Source organism: Acomys minous (assembly GCF_964271855.1).
Source record: "Acomys minous genome assembly, chromosome: 9".
NCBI classification, from domain to species: domain Eukaryota; kingdom Metazoa; phylum Chordata; class Mammalia; order Rodentia; family Muridae; genus Acomys; species Acomys minous.
In genome coordinates this window covers 68,535,059-68,555,671 of record NC_140490.1, presented here as the reverse complement: position 1 = coordinate 68,555,671, position 20,613 = coordinate 68,535,059, and the positions used below count along the sequence as shown (strand labels likewise).

The 20,613-nt window shown below is 46.5% G+C and overlaps 1 protein-coding gene across 6 annotated transcripts in view; it reads right to left on the bottom strand.

Moving 5' to 3' along the window:
- The window catches only part of SCGN (secretagogin, EF-hand calcium binding protein), a 55,824-nt gene extending 35,989 nt beyond the window's left edge, over nt 1–19,835 (bottom strand). For 2 of the 6 annotated variants that reach the window (XM_084794066.1, XM_084794067.1), the window contains exons 1-2: nt 8,850–8,977; nt 300–619 (exon numbers count right to left, since the gene is read on the bottom strand). In XM_084794066.1, coding sequence (XP_084650192.1) covers nt 300–381 — 82 coding nt within the window. In that variant the 5' untranslated portion in view covers nt 382–619; nt 8,850–8,977. Of the gene's footprint in view, nt 1–299; nt 620–8,849; nt 8,978–12,497; nt 12,703–12,972; nt 13,104–19,762 lie in introns of those variants that run through there. The other 4 variants (XM_084794064.1, XM_084794063.1, XM_084794062.1 and 1 more) reach the window with 4 other exon arrangements.
- Between the last annotated feature and the right edge of the window lie 778 nt (nt 19,836–20,613).

The window sequence follows — 20,613 nt, the reverse complement described above, 5'->3', positions numbered from 1 at the left end:
GAAATATGACAGTCACTAATGAAAAACTGTCACTTTCACAGAAGCACCAGAAAATGCTGAGTCTCAGTCCAAAAGCCCGGAGTACATACGTCACTCACACACCCACGGGTTGGGGAGCAAGAAAGTCCTCCATCCACACGGGATTTTCAGAAGTTTTCTTGATATGTAAAACCAGCATGCGCTGAGTGTACTCTAACAGGCACGCAGTAGTTAACTTTTATTATAGAGAAAAGCGCTTAGGAGAAATTCTAGTTCCCTCCATGTCTAGGCTAGGCGCTCAAGTGATCAAAGGAACTCACCTTCCTTGTCGAAGCGCTGCCAGATCTGCCAGAAGCCCGCGGCATCCAGCCGAGTTTGGGGTTGTTTGCGTGCGTTGTCCATGGTGCTGATGGAGGTAACCGTAGCCTGGCACTGCTGCCTTGACTCTTCCTTCCTCTCTGGCTAGTTACCAGTGAGCAGGCAGGCTGGAGTGCGTCCAGCTCCTTAGCGTCGCTCCTAGGCGTTGCTGAGCAGTTGGCAGCCAGGATGGCGAGCTCTAGGAGGAGCCCTCCCCGCGGATGGCATCCTCTAGCCCCTCCCCTCACGCTGGGCAGATCACAGCGGGGCTCCTGCCTGCGGGCTGAAGGGGGAGCGAGGGGCGGGGTGTGGAGTGGGGGGGGGGGAGATGAATTAGACAGGAACTGTCTCTCTTGTCCACGGCTCGCTGCCTTTCCGTTTTAGTTGTTTGTCAAACTCAGAAAAACATTCTCCTCAGTTTGACTCACCTTTCAAACTAATGTCTCAAGGGGTTTTCTGGAAAAGGCTGTCCATGTTAAGAGTTTTAAAGAAGTGCTAGTGCTGGCACCCTATGGGACTGATGAGATGGGCACATACTGTGGCGGGGAGGAAAGAAGAAGAGGGATGAAGGTGCTCAGAAGCGGCCTCTGAGAGCCAAGTGAACAAACAGAGGGCACACTCACACTCCTGTACTGGAATATACTGCAGAACACTGTGGCTTGACACGTTACCATTAAGATGACGAAGGGAGAGAGGCATGGGTGGTGTGCTGCACTCAGGAGTTTGAAATAGGACTGTTGTGGTGCATAATGAGTTCCAGGGCAGCCTGAGCTACAAAGTGAGATCCCGCCTCAAGAATCACAAAGAAAAGCAAAATGCTAAATCAAAGACAAACCTAGCCACCCTGTATCCAAAAAAAAAAAAAAAAAAAAAAAAAAAAAAAAAAAAAAACTGCTGTCAACCCCAGAGTCTTCATCTGTTTGCATCTGGCTCCTTAGAGCCGCTTTAAGATGAAATGCCAGACACCATTTAAAGGAACACATTTAAAAAAAAAAAAGATCAGATCTGTTTTGCTAGTTGATCTCTGAGAGAGTAAAGAGACTACACTGGTGACTTTTGTCTTAAAAAAACATCTTGTTAGGGGGTCAGCAGAAGGAGTTTTGGAGTTAGGCAAAAATTGGTCCAGATGTGGTGACTCACACTTGCAACTGCAGCACTAAAGAGGCAGGGGACCACCAGGAGTCCCAGACTAGCCTGGGCTGCTGTGTGAAGGCCAAAAGAAGAAAGAACAAAACAAAGAAAGAGGGAGGGGAGAGAATGACACAGTGGGTAAGAGTTGGACCTTTCTCTGTGGCCTGCTCACTGTGCTATTAGCATTCAGTTCAGTCTTTACAGTCACACAGATACAAGCCGTTTAAACTACAGCAGTAAAAAGAGCATGGAGTCATCCAGTAGATCTGTCTCGGGAACCTGGCCTAACCAGTGGTAGCTCTGGCATGGACCACCATTTGTAGCTCTCACAGCCCCAGTTATCATATTTTAAGATGAAGAGTATGCCGTCTGCCTTGGAGGGCTGCTGGGAGAGTTAGAGATATACGTGGAAATGCCCAGTGAGTCACCACTGCTGTCGAGTTGTGCCTGATGACAGAGTGACTGTGATAAGAAAAGCTTGTCAGACTAATGTGACAAGATGTTAAGTGTGATGTTTATAATTTTAAATAAATATGACTTTCCTATAATAATATTTAAAATAGTTCAGAAGGAAGCTTTGAGTTCAAAATGCAGCTTTGCAACTTACTAGCTGTACAATGCTGGGCAAGTTATTTAGAAGCGTTTTGTTCATTTCATCAGTTGGTTTTTAGCTTGCTGTAAAATGAGACTATAATAGCATTTGCCTTGTGGGGTTGTCATCATAGTTAAACACATGCTGCTGTAAACTCTTAGCAGAATATGTAGTAAACAGCACAAATCAATGCTGAAATGATTAATCTTTCATAGAAACTTATTGGTGCAATAAACTTTAGGAGTTTTGAGGATTATTGTTTAGGTAAAAAGAGAAAAAATAATTCCACCCCATGAAGAAAGTGCTGGATGCACAAATTGGAGATGTGCATAGTAGCAGGAAGAGGGGAACAGTTCAGTATTCATAAAAATCACATGTAGCCCTGGGAAATTATGGGATACCATTCCAAACATTACTAAAGAACACTACTTTGTGTGAACCCAACCAGCTGATGTCTGCTCTCACTTTCTGATCCATAATAGAAGAGGGAAAAGCAAGGTAAAGGCCAAAAGCAGTGGTGGAGTGCTAACTCAGGGCAGGTAACTGAAGGGGTGCATCTCCATGCTGGGATAAACAAACAAACAAACAAACAAACAAACAAACAAACAAACCTATGGCACAGAGCACTTCTCAGGAGCCAGGCATGATGACATACTTCTGTAATTCCAGGATTTAGGAGGCTAAGGAAGGATTATAGTTTCCAGACCAGCCAGAGCTATACAGTGTACATATATTTGGACCCAATACTGTGAGACAACAGAAGCACCTTTCTATTGCAAGCAAAACTAGAAGGTAAATGGTAATTAAGGGGCTGCTTAGGACTGGAAAGCAAAGGAACAAGCAAGTTCCAAGTGGCGCCTGCACCTGGAGCTTCTGAGTAGCCGCCGTTTCCATCTCTCTCTCTCTCTCTCTCTCTCTCTCTCTCTCTCTCTCTCTCTCACACACACACACACACACACACACACACACACACACCCATGTGAATATGGGTACACGCATGGTGCAACAAACATGTGGAGGTCAGAAGACAATCTTGGCCGACAGTCCTCACATCTCACCTTTTGCGACAGCCTCCTGTTCACCACTGCGTATGGCTGACTGGCTGGCCCTTAGGCCTCTGGGGTTCTCCTGTATCCATCTCCCAGCTCTCTGTAGGAGCACTAGGGTAATATATGCATGCTACTGCAGGCAGTTTTATGTGCTTTCCGGGATTTGAACTCAGTTCTGTATGCTTGCGCAACAAGTATGTTATCAGTCTTCTAGGACTTAGTGGTACGCAACTCATTAAGGAAAGATAAATCCCATTATGACAATATAGACAAACTGAACAGGGAAACTGTGCATAAGGGATTTTGGAGAGACATATGCATGTCACAACTTGGCAGATATCCCACTGCCTTATAATCCAAACAAACTCTAAACAGTCACAATAAAAATAAGCCACGACAACTACTTTAGAATGAATGCCATGGGGGCTTCTGTGTTCACTGTTAACATGGTGGGAAGAGGTCTTGCTTCCATTTTTCTGGGAGCAGAAACTCATGAAGTCAAGATGAGAATCCGTTCTCAACCATATATGCTAAAGACTTCAAATGTCAGATATTGCTCTGTCCAGTCAGTACTTAACTTGCAATTATATGATGAGGAAATAATTATGAGTGACCAAATATTTAGCTGGTAGTGAAAACTGGGTGACAAAAGAGGACTTTAAATAAATTATAATGTTACCACTGAGATGACACCATAGGCGAACATTTAATGACATGACTCATGGCATTCAACGAAACAGGCCAATGACAGCAGAACAAACTGATTTTTGTGCATATAAAAAAAGCTAGAGGGTGATTACCTGTATGTTAGTATTGTTGACTATCTCTGGGAATTGAAATTATGAGGAAGTTTTCCCCTTTTTTGTTGTTTCTGGACTTTAAAGAATATGTACTAGATGTATGATTGGAATGGAAAAAAGCAGAAAATTTAAATGTTAGCTCTATGTCCAGTGACTTAATTTTTTTTCTTATGGTAAATGCTGTCCCATTTTGTATCTTTGCCCTCTGTGAAGATGACCTCTTCAAATTCTAAGTTGACTGGGTAGCTAAGGAGGTATCTCCTGATGTTCAGTAAGGACCAGGCGATGATGCCAGGGACAGCATTTTTTTTTTCAGTTCAAAATATCATGGAGTTTATAAAATGGTGCAGTTATTTCAACTTAAAATTGAATGCACGCATCAAGGTTAATTAGCAATGGTTCAAATTATAGACTACTGCTGCTTCTTGTACAACTAACCATTAATTTGCTATGCTAATGAGGAAAGCAGGAAATGATTACAGGAGGGAAAAAAAATCACATCAGAATTTTTTTTGGTGTGGAAAAGAGAAAAAGGCTTCCTTGTAGGCCATAGTTTCAACCACCAATTGCTGAAACAAAGTTGACCAGAATGGCTTAAAGCATACATTCTTTTTTTTTTTTTTCAAAGTTGAGGTACTAGTAAAAAAATTGTTACATGCTTAGACATTTATTTTCTTTTGAGACCCTCCTTCCAAAAAGCCATACCACAATAACAACAACAAAATGACTAAAATGTAAACAACAGCAAACGAGCAGTAAAAGTGTGGTCAGCGGTTGGAGTACAATCCCCAGTGGAGATTTTAAAATGTCACTTAGGGTTTGTTCTCTGAACCACCTGGAGTCCCTGTGGGAGGAGCTGGACTAGTCTATAAGCAGCACTGAGTTCAGCCGATTTCTGCTGCTCGTGAGCGGTTGTCTTACTGTAAGGCCTCTGATGGCATGGGAAACCAGGGGCACCTGTCCAGGCAGATAGATGGGCAGCCATGGCTCTGCTGCTTCAGGATTTTTCGACCGTCCCCTAATTGTTCTCTCCTCTGCCCAGAATCTGGATGATTTTCTCAGAAGAAAACTCTACACAAGGAGTGGTAGATACTCAAACGGAATCTGCCTAGTGCCATGATAGATGTTTGCATTAAAAAGAATATCTCACTGGGGCGGGCAAGATGGCACTTGCTGCCAGTCTGGTGACCTAAGTCTGCCAAGGTTCAAGCCCTAGGAGCCACATGGTGGAAGCCGAGAACTGAGTATTCTGACCTCTTTGCTCACTGTGGCACATGTACACACACACACACACACACACACACACACACACACACACATACACACACATACATACACACACTTATTAAATTTTACAAACATAGTATAGCCCTTACATTTTTTTCTTCACCTTCTCCCCTCTGCTTCTATGTATGATCTGTAATTACACAGACATTTGGTAGTGTTGGCTGACGCATAGTATTTCCTAACTCAATGGAAGCTGAAGTTAAATCAAGGTGAGCGTACGGGACAGGACTCAGCCATCTCCTTCCCAACTGACTTTAAACTTTGCACATAAAACATTGCTGTTTCAAGGAGCATTTTTTTTCTTAATCTGATTATATAAGCTCTTGACTCACTCATTTGCAAATTACTTTCCTTTCAATCTACTTATTTAAAAGCTATAAATTTCCTCCAACTACTGCTTTCTAATCACTTTCTGATTATCTTTGGCCAGAGCTAATGTTCTTTCTATGTATGTGTTTGTGTGTATGTGTGTGTGTGTGTGTATGTGTGTGTGTGTTCTCTAAATAACTTTTTGTGGTTGATTGTTTTTAGCCTAACCCCATTGTAGATGGAGAATGTGCTCTATGATAATCATCTCTACAAATGTGTTGAGGTTTGCTGGATGGCTCTTTATAAAGTAAATTTCCATAAATGTTTCACTTGTGCTCAAAAAATGGAATTCATCACCTTTAGTGATACAATCATTACATTGTTCAATGTTCTGTATATCTTGCCTGTTTGTTTTGAGAGAAAAAGCTCATTGCAGACCCCAGGCAAGCTTCACATTAACAACCCCCTGCCTCAGCCTCGATAGTGCTGCATTTACAGACATGGGTCCCACGCCTGATGGAATTGGGATTTGGAAAGCCTACTTAGGAGACTCTAATATTCCATAAGATTAGGGTGACACTGATTATCTAGAGGACACAAGGAGAATAAGGCTCAAGTCAGGGCTGTTTGCTCTCCCTTCCCAACCACGGAAGGACCGGCAGTAGAGAATGCCTCATCTGGCTTTCCTCATCCAGTCTATACAGCATTTGGCTGCTATGGGCAGACAGCGAGTGAGGACAGCAAAAGAGACATTAGGGATTGCAACTTCTGCAGGAGCATATTAAGAATCAAGCAGGCTGGGCATGATGACCCACACCTGTAATCCCAGCACTCACGGAGGCAGGAGCAGGTGGATTTCTGTGAGTTGGAGAGCAGCCTTTTCGACAAAATAAGTTCAGGACACAGAGAGAAACCTGGCCTCGAAAATCGAAAAGAAAAAGGACCAAGCAGAACAGACTACAAGTTTCTCAAGTCCTCACGCTGGAAGGTGAAGATCTGCGGGGTCTCTGAACTTCTTGTTTTCTCCAAGTTCCTGCATTATTCAGACGATGGAGTTTACTGAACTCAGCGCCAACTCTGGGCTGTAGTGTCTGTCACTGTTCATGCAAGGGCCAGCCCAGGCTCCTGCTCAGGTGGCTGCGCTCTTCAATTCAGAGACAAGGAAGTGGCTTTGAGTACAGGATGGGGTACATGTTGAGAAAAATCTAGATCCAGCTGTACATCACAGTAGGGGCCTGAGTTCTGCTTGGGACGGAGGAGGGAGTAAGGTCTGACTAGGGGAACAGGGGCTTCCCAGGGAGAATACTTTCCTGTGTGGTGGGTGACAGAATCCTCTTTTCAGAAAAGCAACTGTTTTTCTAGGAATATACCGAGACATCCACTCGAGTCAAGCTTAGGAAATCCCACAAACAGAACAGTCCAGAATTCCTTTCTTACCCGATGTCCCTGATTCTAATAGAAGACACCGAATAGGGCTGTAAGCCACTTTATTTGCAGGAAGCTCTGATACTGTCAATATTTACACAGAGGGATTTCAGGCTGTCCTTCTGGTGCCAGCTGGTGTGACATTTCCTTTGGATGGAAAAAGGCAAACCCGGATGCTATGCCAGCTCTAAAGAGCAGAGCAGAGTGAGCACAGGCCCTCACTCCAAGCATAAGTTCATTTTATGTCAGAACCTTCACTTGTTTGGGTTGACGAATGGCACAAAGATAGAGACAAGAAGACAAAACACAGGCTAGATATGGCACCTGATGCTAGCAGGAGGGCCTGCTTCCGGCTGCCACCCTCCAGCTGGGAGGGGCCCGTTAACCAGTACCCCGTCTCCTTTCCTGCTTGAGAAGTAAGTCACCAAGCCAGATGGGTGAAGATCCAAATAGCAGACTGATTGCTGATATTTGGTTCTGGGTGTGGCACAGGCACCGAGGCCATCGGGGGAAGATACGAGCTGTGGGGGCAGGGTGAGTCACCGGTACCTGCTGCATCAAGCTCGCCTACATTTTCCCAACTATATCATAGCAAAGTCCAAGGTCCTGAGAGATAGGCTGAGCTTAATGTGGTGACGGGGGAGGGAGAGTGAGGCACATCTGCAACCGATAGATAATTCTTTAGAATTGTATCATCTGGTAAGATTATTCCAGGTGTGTGATGGCTTCCTCCGGGGAAGGCGGAAGACGCATGACAAGCACAGTGCTCCTGCAGGGTATTTAGATAAGAACCGTGTCAGTTGGCAGAGAAGGGTGGCCTGGAATCAGAACTCTGATGATGACAACGTCTTCCCTTGATGGAGTCCACAGTATCTGCAGGTGCCTGTGACCACACAGGATGAAGCAGAAGAGGAAGAGCAGAAAATGATCGATGTTGACCAGTTTGTGGGTACGGACAGTGCAGTGGCACACACGGCCTCACAGCAGCAGTCCGGGACTACACACACAAGCTCAAGCCAGCTCTGAATGCCACTGTGGGTCAGGGAGAAAGGAGCTCATGAAAATCCACCCCTATCTGAGGAGCCACTGACAGCCAATGGCTGCTGGGGAGGAAGAAGATGTATTCTTCAGGGATATGGCCCCTGGGAGGCTGTCCAGCTCCAGGGCATGGTCCCACATCCATGCATACGCAGGCAGCAGCAAACAGACTCAGTGGACATTGAAAACTAAAGAGCGCAGCCAGGCGCAGTGGCGCACGCCTTTAATCCCAGCACTCAGGGAGGGAGAGGCAGGCAGATCGCTGTGAATTCAAAGCCATCCTGATCTACAAAGCAAGTCCAGGGCAACCACAGAGAAACCCTGTCTTGAAAAACCAAATAAATAAATAAATAGCAAATCAAGTGTGGAAGGAAACACTGTGGTGGGGAATTGAAGAGAGGAAAGTGAAGATGGATTTGATCAAAACACATGCACATGTATAAATATTAAACAAAATATTTTTAAATACCAAAAGAAAAGCTGGGAAGAAAAACAAAATACAAACAAACAAACAAACGGAGTTCCAGATGTAGTGGCACACACTTGTAATCCTTGCACTGGGAAGGCTGAGCCAGGAGAAATGCAACAAATTCAAGCCCAAACATGTGTATCTTAGTTTTCAAAAATATAACCCACGTACAAAATGGGTGTGCACAGATATTGACAGTGCTATTCATGCCAAGAAGTAGAAAAAAGCAAGTGAGCCGGGGGCGGAAGGGGGGGATATTATATTCATATAATAGAGTAGAATCCAGGTATTAGAAAATAAAGACTGATGTGCACTACACACGGGAGAAACTTGAAAACTTTGAGTGAAATCAAGGGGAAACAAATTGGACCTATTGTTCCACTCCACTTGTGACATATCCATGAGATACTCACAGAGATGGGGAGCAGAGCAGGGGCTGTCTAGCGCTGGGGGATGGAGAAGGCAGCAGCAAAGCCAAAGGTGAGAATTCCTTTAGGGATGATAAAAATATTTTAAAATCCACTGTGGTAATAGAAGCACAGATCTGTAAATATAATAAAAATCACATATTTTAATTATCAGAGTATGAAAGGGCATGCGAATTATGCCTTTCAGATGTAAAAATGTCATATTCTGGGTATAAGAAAAAATAATTTATAATAATGCAATATAAGAGCAGCACTCTGAGTAATTGCATTAGAAGACAGTAAGGCATGGAGTCCAACCACATAGGCTCCCAAGGTATGTGACAGTTACTAAACAGAGTGACCATGAGTTAAATTGGTAACTCAAATCTCATGCGCTTTATTGGCAACCGTGAGGAACATTTCACACATGCTAAGTTTGTCTTGAGCGAAGATTAGCCTGAAGAGGCAGGTGGCTTTGTCCTGCCCTCCTTCCCCAAGAGTAGATCCATCTGGCGCAGCTCTGTGAGGAGATCCCCTGAGGCCTCCTGTAGTGGTGTGAACTACAGACATTAACCTGGTTGAGACCAAGTGGGGCCAGTGCACTCGGTTGGCATTACTTCCAATACTCCTTAGGTGTTGGGCACTTTTTATAAATTAATTTTCTATTTTTACAATGGCCTTAGGAGATAGAAAGTCACTATTGCAGCTTGCTGTGTGTCATACTGGTTTTTGTTCCTACAGTGAAATATCTGAGGCTATACTACTCCATGAAGAAATGGGTCTGTTTATCTCACTGTTTGGGAGGCTGGATGTTCAAATAGCATGAGTTCCCTGGGCTGGCCACATCATGAAGGGAACACCTATCTGTCTTCTCTGCAGTGTCATCTCTCCCCTCCTCCTTAGGAAGCCACCAAGACTCAACTATGGGGCTCTACCTCAATGACTTTACTTACTCATTTGCCAGAGGCTCCATCTCTAATCATGATGCTTGGGTTAACATCCTACCATCTTTATATCATTAAGACATTAGGCACTAGTTCCTCAGCCGCTACGTGAGTTCCAGGAGACAGCCATCTGCAAAGCCCAGCAGTCTCTATCTCCCGAGGTGAGAATCTTACCTTCCGGCTTGCCTCACTCTTTGCCCCTGTCCATCAGTGGCAGCCTGTGGCCTTTGCCCATCAGTTCTGTACTATGGCGTTGTCCTCAGTTTGCATTCCACGTCTACCAGTTTTTCCATTCTGGGCTTTGCAACAGAATCCCACCACAGCTACCCCATTAGCAAGGAGGAAAGGCAACACCCAGCGGCTGAAACAAGCAAACACTCTGCTGCTGCTGTTGGACTGCAGAGCCAGAAGCACTGGCCAGGCTGAAGGCAGCGGGCAGAACTGCTGGGCTTAGGAAGTTGTCCCGATGCCTCGCTTCAGAGTAGAAAAGCCAAGTTGCTTCCAGGCCCCACAAACAGCCAGCCAAGGGACAGGTGCTGTGGTTTCCACGGAGCTCAGCAGACATGGCACTCTCCCCTCCCTGACTTTTCTATCCGTTTCACTCTTACTTAACCGTCACTCACTCTGTATCTGGAAAGACAACAAGTGCTTGCCAACAGAACTCATTTCTTGTGTTTTTAAGGGGAAGTAGTCTCTACGTCTATAAAATGAGCCTTGGGCAACAATCTATGAGTAACAGTCATGGCATCCCCACAGCTCCCTACATGTCACACAGAAGCTGACTCCAAGCTCTGGGAACTGGGGAGACTTGACTGAGACTCATGGCATTCTCAAGGTAAGGAATGTGACTTGACCAGTGTCCCTCCCATGCCAGTGACTGAAGAGGCAGCCACAGTCAGTGCTTTACTGGCAGCTTGGTCGCCAAAGGGCCTGTTCTAGTTGAAATTGGTTTGCTCCCCTTCCCAGCGTGATCTTGCCTCAGCGTCAGCGTGAGGAAGGCCAGCCACTGGGCTCTGCTTACTCTGTATGGATAGAGACACACAGGCGGGAGACGCGGTGCCGTTATAGTCAAGGGTGGAAGCACCTGAAGTGTTGGTGTATTTTAAAAATCTATTTTATTTGGTTCTTATACCTCTACCTTCCCTTTTACCCCTTATCCCTTCCAACACCCCAATACTGGGTAGGAGAGACAGAAGCTTAGAGGGGAGAGGGGGTTTTGGTTTCTGTTTAGGCTACTTCCTGCTGATTAGGGTCATGGGGTTTTTGGGGGGCAAGTCCAGTCTTTATAAGCAGGATATCTCCACCTTCTTCTTGTCTAACTGCAAACACAGGAGCAGCAGGGTGGGGGAGGGAGCAGCAACCTCCTTCTTTGGGGGGCGGGGCGGGGAAGCCCACCCCTCTCTCGGCTCTGACATTTACATCTTCTCAAAAGTCCCTGGAACTAAACTATCTGCAGCTGGCAAAGATCACGCCCCTGCAAGTGCACAAAACAATCATAGCTGCGGACAAACGGAAGCAGCTCCATAGCCCACACCTGGGATCAAAACAAAAACATAGTCATATAACATGTATGGGTTTTTGAAGAACACAAAACTCTCTCAGTACACTGACTCCTACCCAAGCATTTCTCTTGACCAGATCTGAGCTGGAAGAGCGCCATATCTACACAAGAGTGGTTTAGACAGCTTTCTGACCCTGCGAAAGTGATTCAGCTTCTCTGAGACCTGAATTTTTTTTTTAATGTGGATGATAATATTACCTACAGCACAGTCTTGCGCTGAGGCTTAGACATGGCAGGAGGCGTGTAGAGTGTCCGACAGAGCCAAAGTCTGGTTATTAACATAGTCACCATCATTTGGGGACTTTCAGAAAGCTCCTACCACTGGTTGGTTTGGTTTTTTTGTTTTGTTTAGTTGTTTTTTGTTTTGTTTTGTTGTTTTGTCTTCATTGGATAATAGTTTAAAGCCTTCTCTGCCAGACTCCCTTTGTTACTTTGTATACTTTGTACACTTTGTATACTTTGCAGGACAGTGACCAACACCTCTGGGCCCTTCCTGAGGAGCTCCAGCAGCCAGGCTGGGTAACTTCAAGTTTTGCTCTGGGCTCCCCCTACATCTTTCCCTGGGTGTCCCCTCTTCAGTTCTTCAGCTCTCCTGGGTGCTGTACCCTGTGGTCCCTGAAAGGGGTACTCCGATCTTCAGCCTGTGCTGCTGGCCTCTCTGCACCTCCCGATACCAACACCTCAGGACTTCAGAGCCCTGAGGCTAAATCTCCACAGCCCTGGAACCTGAGATCAGCTGCCTGGAGAAACTGAGAAGCTGAAGCCACAGAGAAAGCAGCAGCACCTGAGGCCTCAGTTACAGCTGGTGTGGACTGGGAACTCAGGGAAGGAGGCGTGTTCAACTGGAGCTAATCTGAAGGCATCATCTCCATGGCAACAATGTATAAACTAGCTATCCACCCCCACTCCCCTAACTCCCCCCCCCACCCACCCCACAAAGGGAGTTTACCCGGTCTCATACTACCAACCAGGGACCAGAAATAGAAATGTGACCCAGTATTATTTTAGGGATTCGGCTGCTGGAGGCGCACCACCAGCGGCAAGATCAAAGGCCGCCATCCCCACTCTAACAGATGCTTAGACTCTGGGCCACTGAGGCACTTGTGCTGTCTATGGTGACTAGTCCTGAAAACCCGACACCTTTCCTACCTCAGAAAGCCTGCTGCCACAGCCGTGGGAGCTGTTCATGATGACCCCTTTCCTGCTTCAGCCGACTGCCTTCATGATGGACTCTTTGACACATTACAAACTTTATTACCCCTGGAGGCAGAAAACTGGCTCGACCTCTGCCTGAGAAAGCTCCAGCAGTCTAGCACCACCCCTGCCACAGTAACTGCCATTTCCAGCCCCTCAGTGGGACTCATCCCAGATTATGCTAATTTGGTATGGGAATTCTGGACAAAACCCACCAATCCCTAGCCCAGGCTTGAAATCCCACCAATCCACGCTCTGGAAATCCCCACAAGCTCCACCCCCCCTAAGAAACCCTATATAAAAGCTATCTGCTCAGTTCTCTGAAGAAACCCCTGAGAGTTGCATCTTACAGGAGCACTCCTAGCAGAGCTCTGAGGGTTGTGTCTCAGGGTACCAGTGGGATATTGTCCCATCTCAGGCCTGGGTATACCTTCACAGCTCTTTGAGTTGTGGAGACTCTTCCACCGTGGAAGGGAGGCCACATAGCGCATGCCCGAAACAGTACCAGCAACTGTAAGTTCATAGGAGAAATTGTTTAGAGTCTGTGTAAACTCTTTGAGGCCTGAGTTAATAGGTCCCTATCCCCACCTATCTGTCATGGCATTCCCAGTCTCTGTCACAATGGCCATCGCCAGCCCCTCAGTGGGACCCCCCTCCCATACTTATGCTAATTAGAGGTGAAAAGGATGAACAAAACTCTACCAATCCCTGAGCATGAAAACTCACCAATCACTAAGCGTCTCTCAAGGCCAGGACTTCAAATCCCACCAATCCTCACTCTGGAAATCCCTGCCCAAGAAAGCTCTGCCCCCTAAAAAACTCTGTATAAAAGCTGTTTAGTTCTCTGCTGTCTTCTCTTGGAAGTAGATGTGGCTGCTCCTGGATTTGTCACTCCAGTAAATCTCTTTAAAGAGATTTACTACCTAGTGTGACTCTCATTTGCAAAAGTGAAGGAAGAAAAAAATACTTCAGGGTTCACATGTCTCAGGATGGACACTTTCCCATTTGGTCAGGAAGGACAACAGTACTTTGGAAATTTTCAGAAGCTTGGTGTTTTTTTTGTTTGTTTGTTTTGTTTTTTGTTTGTTTGTTTCCCGAGACAGGGTTGCTCTGTGTAGCCTTGGCTATCCGGGACTCACTTTGTAGACCAGGCTGGCCTCGAACTCACAGCGATCCACCTGCCTCTGCCTCCCGAGTGCTGGGATTAAAGGCGTGCACCACCACGCCCGGCTAGAAGCTTGTTTTTTGTTTAAGTTCTAAGTCCGTCATATTAGCTGCTGTCCCACTGGAAGCCTCAGTCTACCTGAAATAGTTTTCAGAAGGTAGCCTGGCCTTCCACAGTTGTGTTTCCTGCTTTACTCAGTCATGTGAGGAGCCTCCAGGAAAAGGCAAGCAACTCTGAACAAGCCCTTCAGGGAGCTGACCCTGAAGAGCTCTGGAGCAGTATGAGACAGAAGCGTTACTGCTCAGCCTTGCTCCCGGATCCCCAACACTTAAACTCCCAAGAGCAAGGTGTATTTTTTGTGAGGGGTTTTAGCTCAATTTGTACTAATGCTGACTGTGCAGGGCAACCAGGCATCCAGACTGGGTGACACCCCATGTTCACCTCAGGGCCTCATGTGATGAGCAACCATAGAGTAAACATATTCTATTAGGTGAAATCAAATTTAGGGAGATGGAAGTTCCTTCCTTTTGTCCTTTCCAGAACCAATCAAATTAGCATGTCTGTGCTCCCTGCGTGTTCTCTCTCTCTCTCTCTCTCTCTCTCTCTCTCTCTCTCTCTCTCTCTCTCTCTCTCTCTCTCTCTCCCCTCCCCTCCTCTCCCTTTCCCTCCTCTCCTCTCCCAGTGTCATCTGAACTCATCAGTAACAGAGGGTTTTTGTTTTTTGTTTTTACATTGTTAGGAGGCTACAGCAGGATCTTATACAGCCTTAACTGGTTTGATATTTGTTATATATCGCAAGCTGGCCTTAAACTCATGGCAATCCTCCTGCTCCAGTCTCTTGAGTGCTGAGATTAGAGGCAAAGACTGTTGGATCACAGATCTTCTAACTGCTTTCTCTTAGAGAAATCAGGCCACACCCCTGTGGTCCTCCCCTCTCTCCAGACAGCTGATAAGCAAGCTCACAGTGCCTTGCAGCCCTCTCAGTTCTCTCTCTGCCTCTTACAGCTGTACCACATGCCCTGCCCACTCCCAGACCCAGGGCAACACAGAAAGCTTACTTGCTTTTATCAATGTCCTGTGACTTCTAGTGTGGAGGCTAGAACTAAGATCCCTGCCCCCCAAAACCTCTAAGAGCCAGAAACCCCTGCTTTGCTTTCCAGAACTGAAGGGTCTGTCTTATCTGTCTGTCTGTCTAGGACCGCCCCCCATCACACTATCCCTGACAGCTGTCCTAATGAAACACCCTGACTCTGGGGCTTGTTCTCTCTCTCTCTTCAGGACCCCATCATGGCTCCCTATAGCCTTGATGCTATAAATAAAGCTCCTCTGAAGGCTAACTTTGTGGTAGCTTCTTTTATCTGGAATTCTAATATCTTTAAGTTAAAAAGTGCCACCAACTATGTTTTAGGAGGCTTCCATCTGACAGTCTCACCATGCCCAACAAAAGAAACTATGACATCATCATCTGAGGCCATCCCTAGGAAGATAGAATGCCTTCAGTGTTCTTTGGACACAGGAAAGTAATAGCTCTTCTGTCTGGCCAGAGGTAGTTGGCACACAGAGCTGACTCATCCTGCCTCCTGAGAGCCTTTGAGAGGATGCCAGATTCTGAAGTCTGTACCCTTGTTCTAACTTTGAAAGCCACCGTCTCCTCCTAAATAGATGATGACATAAATGTGATACATTTTCACAACCCAGTGAGAAAAATTTGTAGGGAACTACCTGGTCCACAGAAGGCACAAGAAGGAATCACACTCTCCTACAAGTCTTTTCCAATTTATTTCCAGAAACACCTGAGAGAGTGTACCTGTCCTGTCCTGCTGGGCCTGAGTAGAAGCTTTTGAGCTGGCCCTAACATATCTGTCCATTTCCCCTTTGCAGTGTCATGTGAAGCTTAGGAACTTGAAGGAGAGAGAAACCTGTTTTTGTTATGATCCCCAGTGTGCCCTGAGGAATGGTCTTGTGAGAGAACAGGTGATGTTAATCCACTAGAAGGCAAACCACCTTGTGCAGGAGCTTGATTGTTGTTGCCAACTGAAAAGATCCTTGAACAGACTCTGGGAGGAGGTATATAAGTGAGACAGAAACAAGAGGTGGGGCTTGTGGAGACTTGGGATAGTTTTGGCTGTTCATTGCTCCGCTTCAAGACACTCCGAGAGAGAACCTATTGAGGGAAGGCTTCGGGGCTCCGGGCTCCTGCTGAGGTTCCCGGTTCTGACTACGCCAGGAGAATCATTCCTCGGAACTGATATCTTTACGGTTTTGTTATTGTATTCTTTAATCTTCTTTTCCTATTGTTTAGGTTAGTCGGGTTAAAGGTGATATACACTCGGTTAATAAGTTTGTAGTAAAATATATTTGTTAAGGAAATTGAGCCTAAAGAAACTGCTGAGAATTCAGTATGAATCAAATAGAGAAGAGAGTTACAAAGACAAACAGCTACGCTGAGATATAGTTTTAAAAGTTTTAAAGTTGGGGCCTAGGATACTGTTTATCAAGAGCACGCAGTGTGCACATCACACAAACACACACACACACATATACACACACAGTTACTAATTTAAAAATGGATGCACTTCTTTAGTGACTGGGCTCCATGATGGGTTTCAGGCTAGCCTGGGCTACATTGTCAGACTCCATCTGAATAAAAATCTTGTACTAGACATGTATAGAAACTTTTTCACATCACTATTTTTTAAACAGAACCACATAGGTCCTATTCTCACAGTATTTACGTTTTATTAGGTATTATAAGCAATCTAGAGATTCTTAAAATATAGGACATGTGGATTAGTTACATACAAATATGACCCCATTTTTTTTGAAAAGGTCTTATATAAAACTGTGGATTCTGAAATTGATGGGCATGGAAGTTTGGAACTAATCTGTGAGAGGCAGGGATGACAGCATTCACAAAGGAACTCTAATTATCGAATGAATTCAACAAAATAAAGGTTTCTGTTCTTTTAGAATTCAAGCTCTCAGATGCCCCCAATCCTCCCTAGACTGTACAATGCCACTGGGTCCTGTCTAGAGCTTTTAAACGTCACTAGCGAAGTTGCTATCTTCTGCCAAGTATGCTTGGGCCACAGTGGGGCTGGCTGTGGCTCAGAGGACCTCTCGTGGAGCCTAGCAGTTAAGCAAACAGATCATGTCCTTGATGGCAAACGGTCTCTCCTAACCTCTCACCTGGAAGGGAAAAGGCTAGCTGCTGCTTCTGTAGTTGGACAATGGAATGCCTCCATCAGCGTATAGGACGAGATGTAGCATGTGTCTCTGCAGCTGGAAGGGCATGGCGGCTCTGTCCTCGGCTGCAGAGATGATAAGATGGTTCTGGCTCTTTCTGGCAGTATCCTAAGCCCTAGTGAGATCTCTAGCTGGGCATGGTGTGGGAGCACTATGTAGATCTTCCGTAATGGGCCCCAGAAGTTCCCGAGGCCTGTGAGTCTAGAACTGGCATTGGGCAGGAGCCTGGGAGACATCAGTGGCAGTGACAAGCACTTGTGACTTGATCACAGAGAACGTCAGGGCCTCTGTGTGAGCAGAGCTGCTAGAGAGCCAGAAGTGCGCAGAGTGTGTGCTCTTGGGAGGAAGGGACCAGCCAGTGTTTAATCCCCATTGCTGAGGGATTAAACAGGAAAACCAGCTGACTTCCTAGGACCGGTCTCTCCTATGAGTCTCTCCTGGCACTAGCATTTTCTCTTTTGCAGGGCGTTCTCCTCCATGGTCTTAAACTCCTCCAGTGCTTAAAACTCTTCTGCATGCAGAGCTCATGCATTTTTATCCTGAATCTTCGCAGTGGTTTGGCAGCTTGGAGCTCAAGTGCATCTTCCCACGTTTCACTGTCGGCCTGATCCTCTCATCACATGGTAGACAACTTGATGCACTCCCCCACTCCCCACCCCCACTTCCCCCCCACCCCCACCCCCAGGATGCGTTACCACTCCAGACACTAAGTTCAAGTGAATATTTTTCCTGTCAGTTGAGACTCTCCATGATCATTGCATGCCAACGGAGATGCAGAGGGGTGTGTCTCTCTGTGTGTGTGTGTGTGTGTGTGTGTGTGTGTGTGTGTGTGTTTGTGTGGCCGAGGCATAGAAGCATGACACAGGCTCTCACATAAGCTGGGCCTGTAGTATAGCACCCTGTTGCTCTGAATCTAGTACGGGCCACAACGATGAAGTGTGGATTGATTTTCCTACTTCTCTTGAAATCTGTCACCAGCCCACGACAGCAAGAACAATGCCCTTGGGCAACAATCCATTTCCTCTGAGTTTGAGAAGTTCTTTCTTCCTTCCTTCCTTCCGTCCTTCCTTCCTTCCTTCCTTCCTTCCTCCCTTCCTTCATTCCTTCCTTCTTTCTTTCCTTTCTCTTTCTTTCTTTCCTTCCCCTGGAGACAGGGTCTTTTGTAGCTCAGGCTAGATCAAAGTCACTGTGTAGCTGAGGTTGACCTTGAATTCACAATCCCTTGACTTCACTTCCTTAGTGCCAGAAGTACAGGAGTGCACCACCTCACCCGGTCTGACTTTGAGACACTCTGACAGAGGGGATGCCATACTGGAGACAACAGATACAAACAAGCAGCATGAGGCAAATAGAACACTGAGCTCTTCCTGTTGCTGCTGTCTTCTCTGCTTTAGCAGTTCGGCCAAAGCTCAGCTTCCAGGTTCAAAAAGGTAGGAAGGTGTTAAAATCCAGACCAGACTGCTGCTTAGGCTCCCCACAGCCTTAGTCTTGCTGCTGCTGTGGAGAAAGTGACAAGCTCCTTACCTGGTAACCAGCGGGGGTGGGGGGTGGGGGGTACATTCCAGACTGGCCAGTGCCATTTTCATTGCTCTGAGGAACTGTGAAGGCTCAGCCTGCCTGACTCTGGAGACCAGAGAGCTAACTTTACAATGAGACACAGACCTGTGTGTTCCTCTTTCTTAATCCTCTGCCCCAACATCCTCACTCATGAACTCCCCAATGTAAGACGCCATCTCCTCTCCTCCTGCCATCCAAGAACCGGAGACAGCCAGCTGCAAGCTCAGGTTAAGACCACCATCAGTCACGTGGCATAAAACCCCCCTCCTCAGACCTAGAAAGAAACCCAGCTCTGCCTAAGGTGTCTGGACTCTCATCAAAGCCCTTAACATGCTGTTTGCTTAGACACTGGGGCCTGAACTGTCATCGGACTACCCGATATATTGCCATCTGCATGTCCAGATAGCAACACTAAGCCCTTTAAACCCAAAAGGACAAACCGCTTCAGGGTCCACCTTGAGCCCAGAACCCAAACCTTTTTAGAAAGCATGTTTGTGTTGGGATACCAGAAACAATAGGCCTGTGAACACAGAGTGATGTAAGTGGGGACTCCGTGAGAGCAGAGGCGGCCAGCATCACAAGTCAGCAGCTTTCTAATCAGGACCCTGGGAGTCCTCACAATCTACATAAGGCATCGTCACCATGAACAAAGGCCACAGGACTCCACCGTACACCTTCCACGGCAATGCTTTCGATCTACCGAGTGCAAAGGGAACAGACAGCTATCTCTCCAAAGCCATCTCAAGTTAGGATTCTGACAGGTGAAACTGAGGGTGGGCCACTTCTCTGAAATACCACGGCCATGCTGGGGGCCGGTTTCCTGTTGAATTTCTTCTCTGAGAACCCCAGGCTGGGTGGTAAGTGGAGCTTCAAGACAAATCATCAAGATGAGGTGAGCACAAGAAAGGGTCAAAGCCATGAAACCATGCCATCTCTCACACTCTTCCTGATGAGCCCAGCATCTCACTCAGGGTCCTTCTCAGGGTAGCCAATTTCTAACTACAAATTCCCTTCTAATGTATGACTGACAATTGACCCAAACTGGCCAATAGCGAATCAAACAAAGAAACATGTTGGGCAACGAGTTTATAATAAAGCCACCCAATAGAAGCATTCCAAAACAGACAGTGATTTCTGTTTATTTGGCTCTCGTGTCACATAGCCAAGATGGGTGTGAACCCTCTCTGTCTGCTCTCAGCTCAGGCTTTGCACGTGGCATAAACAGAACCAAATAAAAACCCATGCAGCTCACCTCTGGGCTAAGATCCCAGGTTCTTCCTCAGGGTCCTTTTGCTCTTCTTATACAGGCCGTTAGGTTTCTAGAAGCCTCCGCCCACCTCCATTCTCCCAGGCTGGGTGCTGCAACTCAAGACTGTTGCTCTCCCAGCACTTGCTTTCACCGTGTTTCCAACTGCAGGTGGCCGCTCTTCACGTCACTGGACTTGTCAAGAGCTTTAGCAGTGAAGGAGATGGCACCTGGTCACAGGTCCTAACGGGGTGTCCATTCCTCCTGTGTGCTTGAGAGAATGGTGTGGGGGGATGTGTCAGCCCACGCTCTTTGAGGAGCAGATGCTGAGATGGGATGGTGAGCCTGCAGGCTTACTCCTGGGGATCCTGGGAAGGGCTGTACTGGAGGGAGTCAGGCAGCAGACACCTGGAGCCCACATTTACAAGCTGACAATCACCATGAAAGGAGCCTGAGAAGGAGCAATGGACACTTGAGCAGAAAGATGTTCAGGGTAAATCTGAAAAAGGCCAGGCCAGGCCAGTAGAGGGCCCATGAGTAAATATGGCAGCCTCTGCCAACCTGGAGGCCAGCAGCTGTGGGCTGTCAGCCTTGCACGTCAGCATGTTACCTTAGGGATGATTGGGAGGAGCAGGCTCCTGCCCCACAGAGAAGAATAAGGTTAGTCTTGCTCTTCCATTTCTCTGGGTGCTTTTCTGCTTGCAGTTCCCAGAGTTTCAGCTCTTTGCTCTAATCACATCATTGCTTAAGAATTGACAATGCCTCCTGCTGCAGTGACACGCTCTGGTGCCTTGTTCAAACATCAAGGCTATTCACAGCCTGGTCTCCTACACTGAAACCCCATGTATGTAACAGGC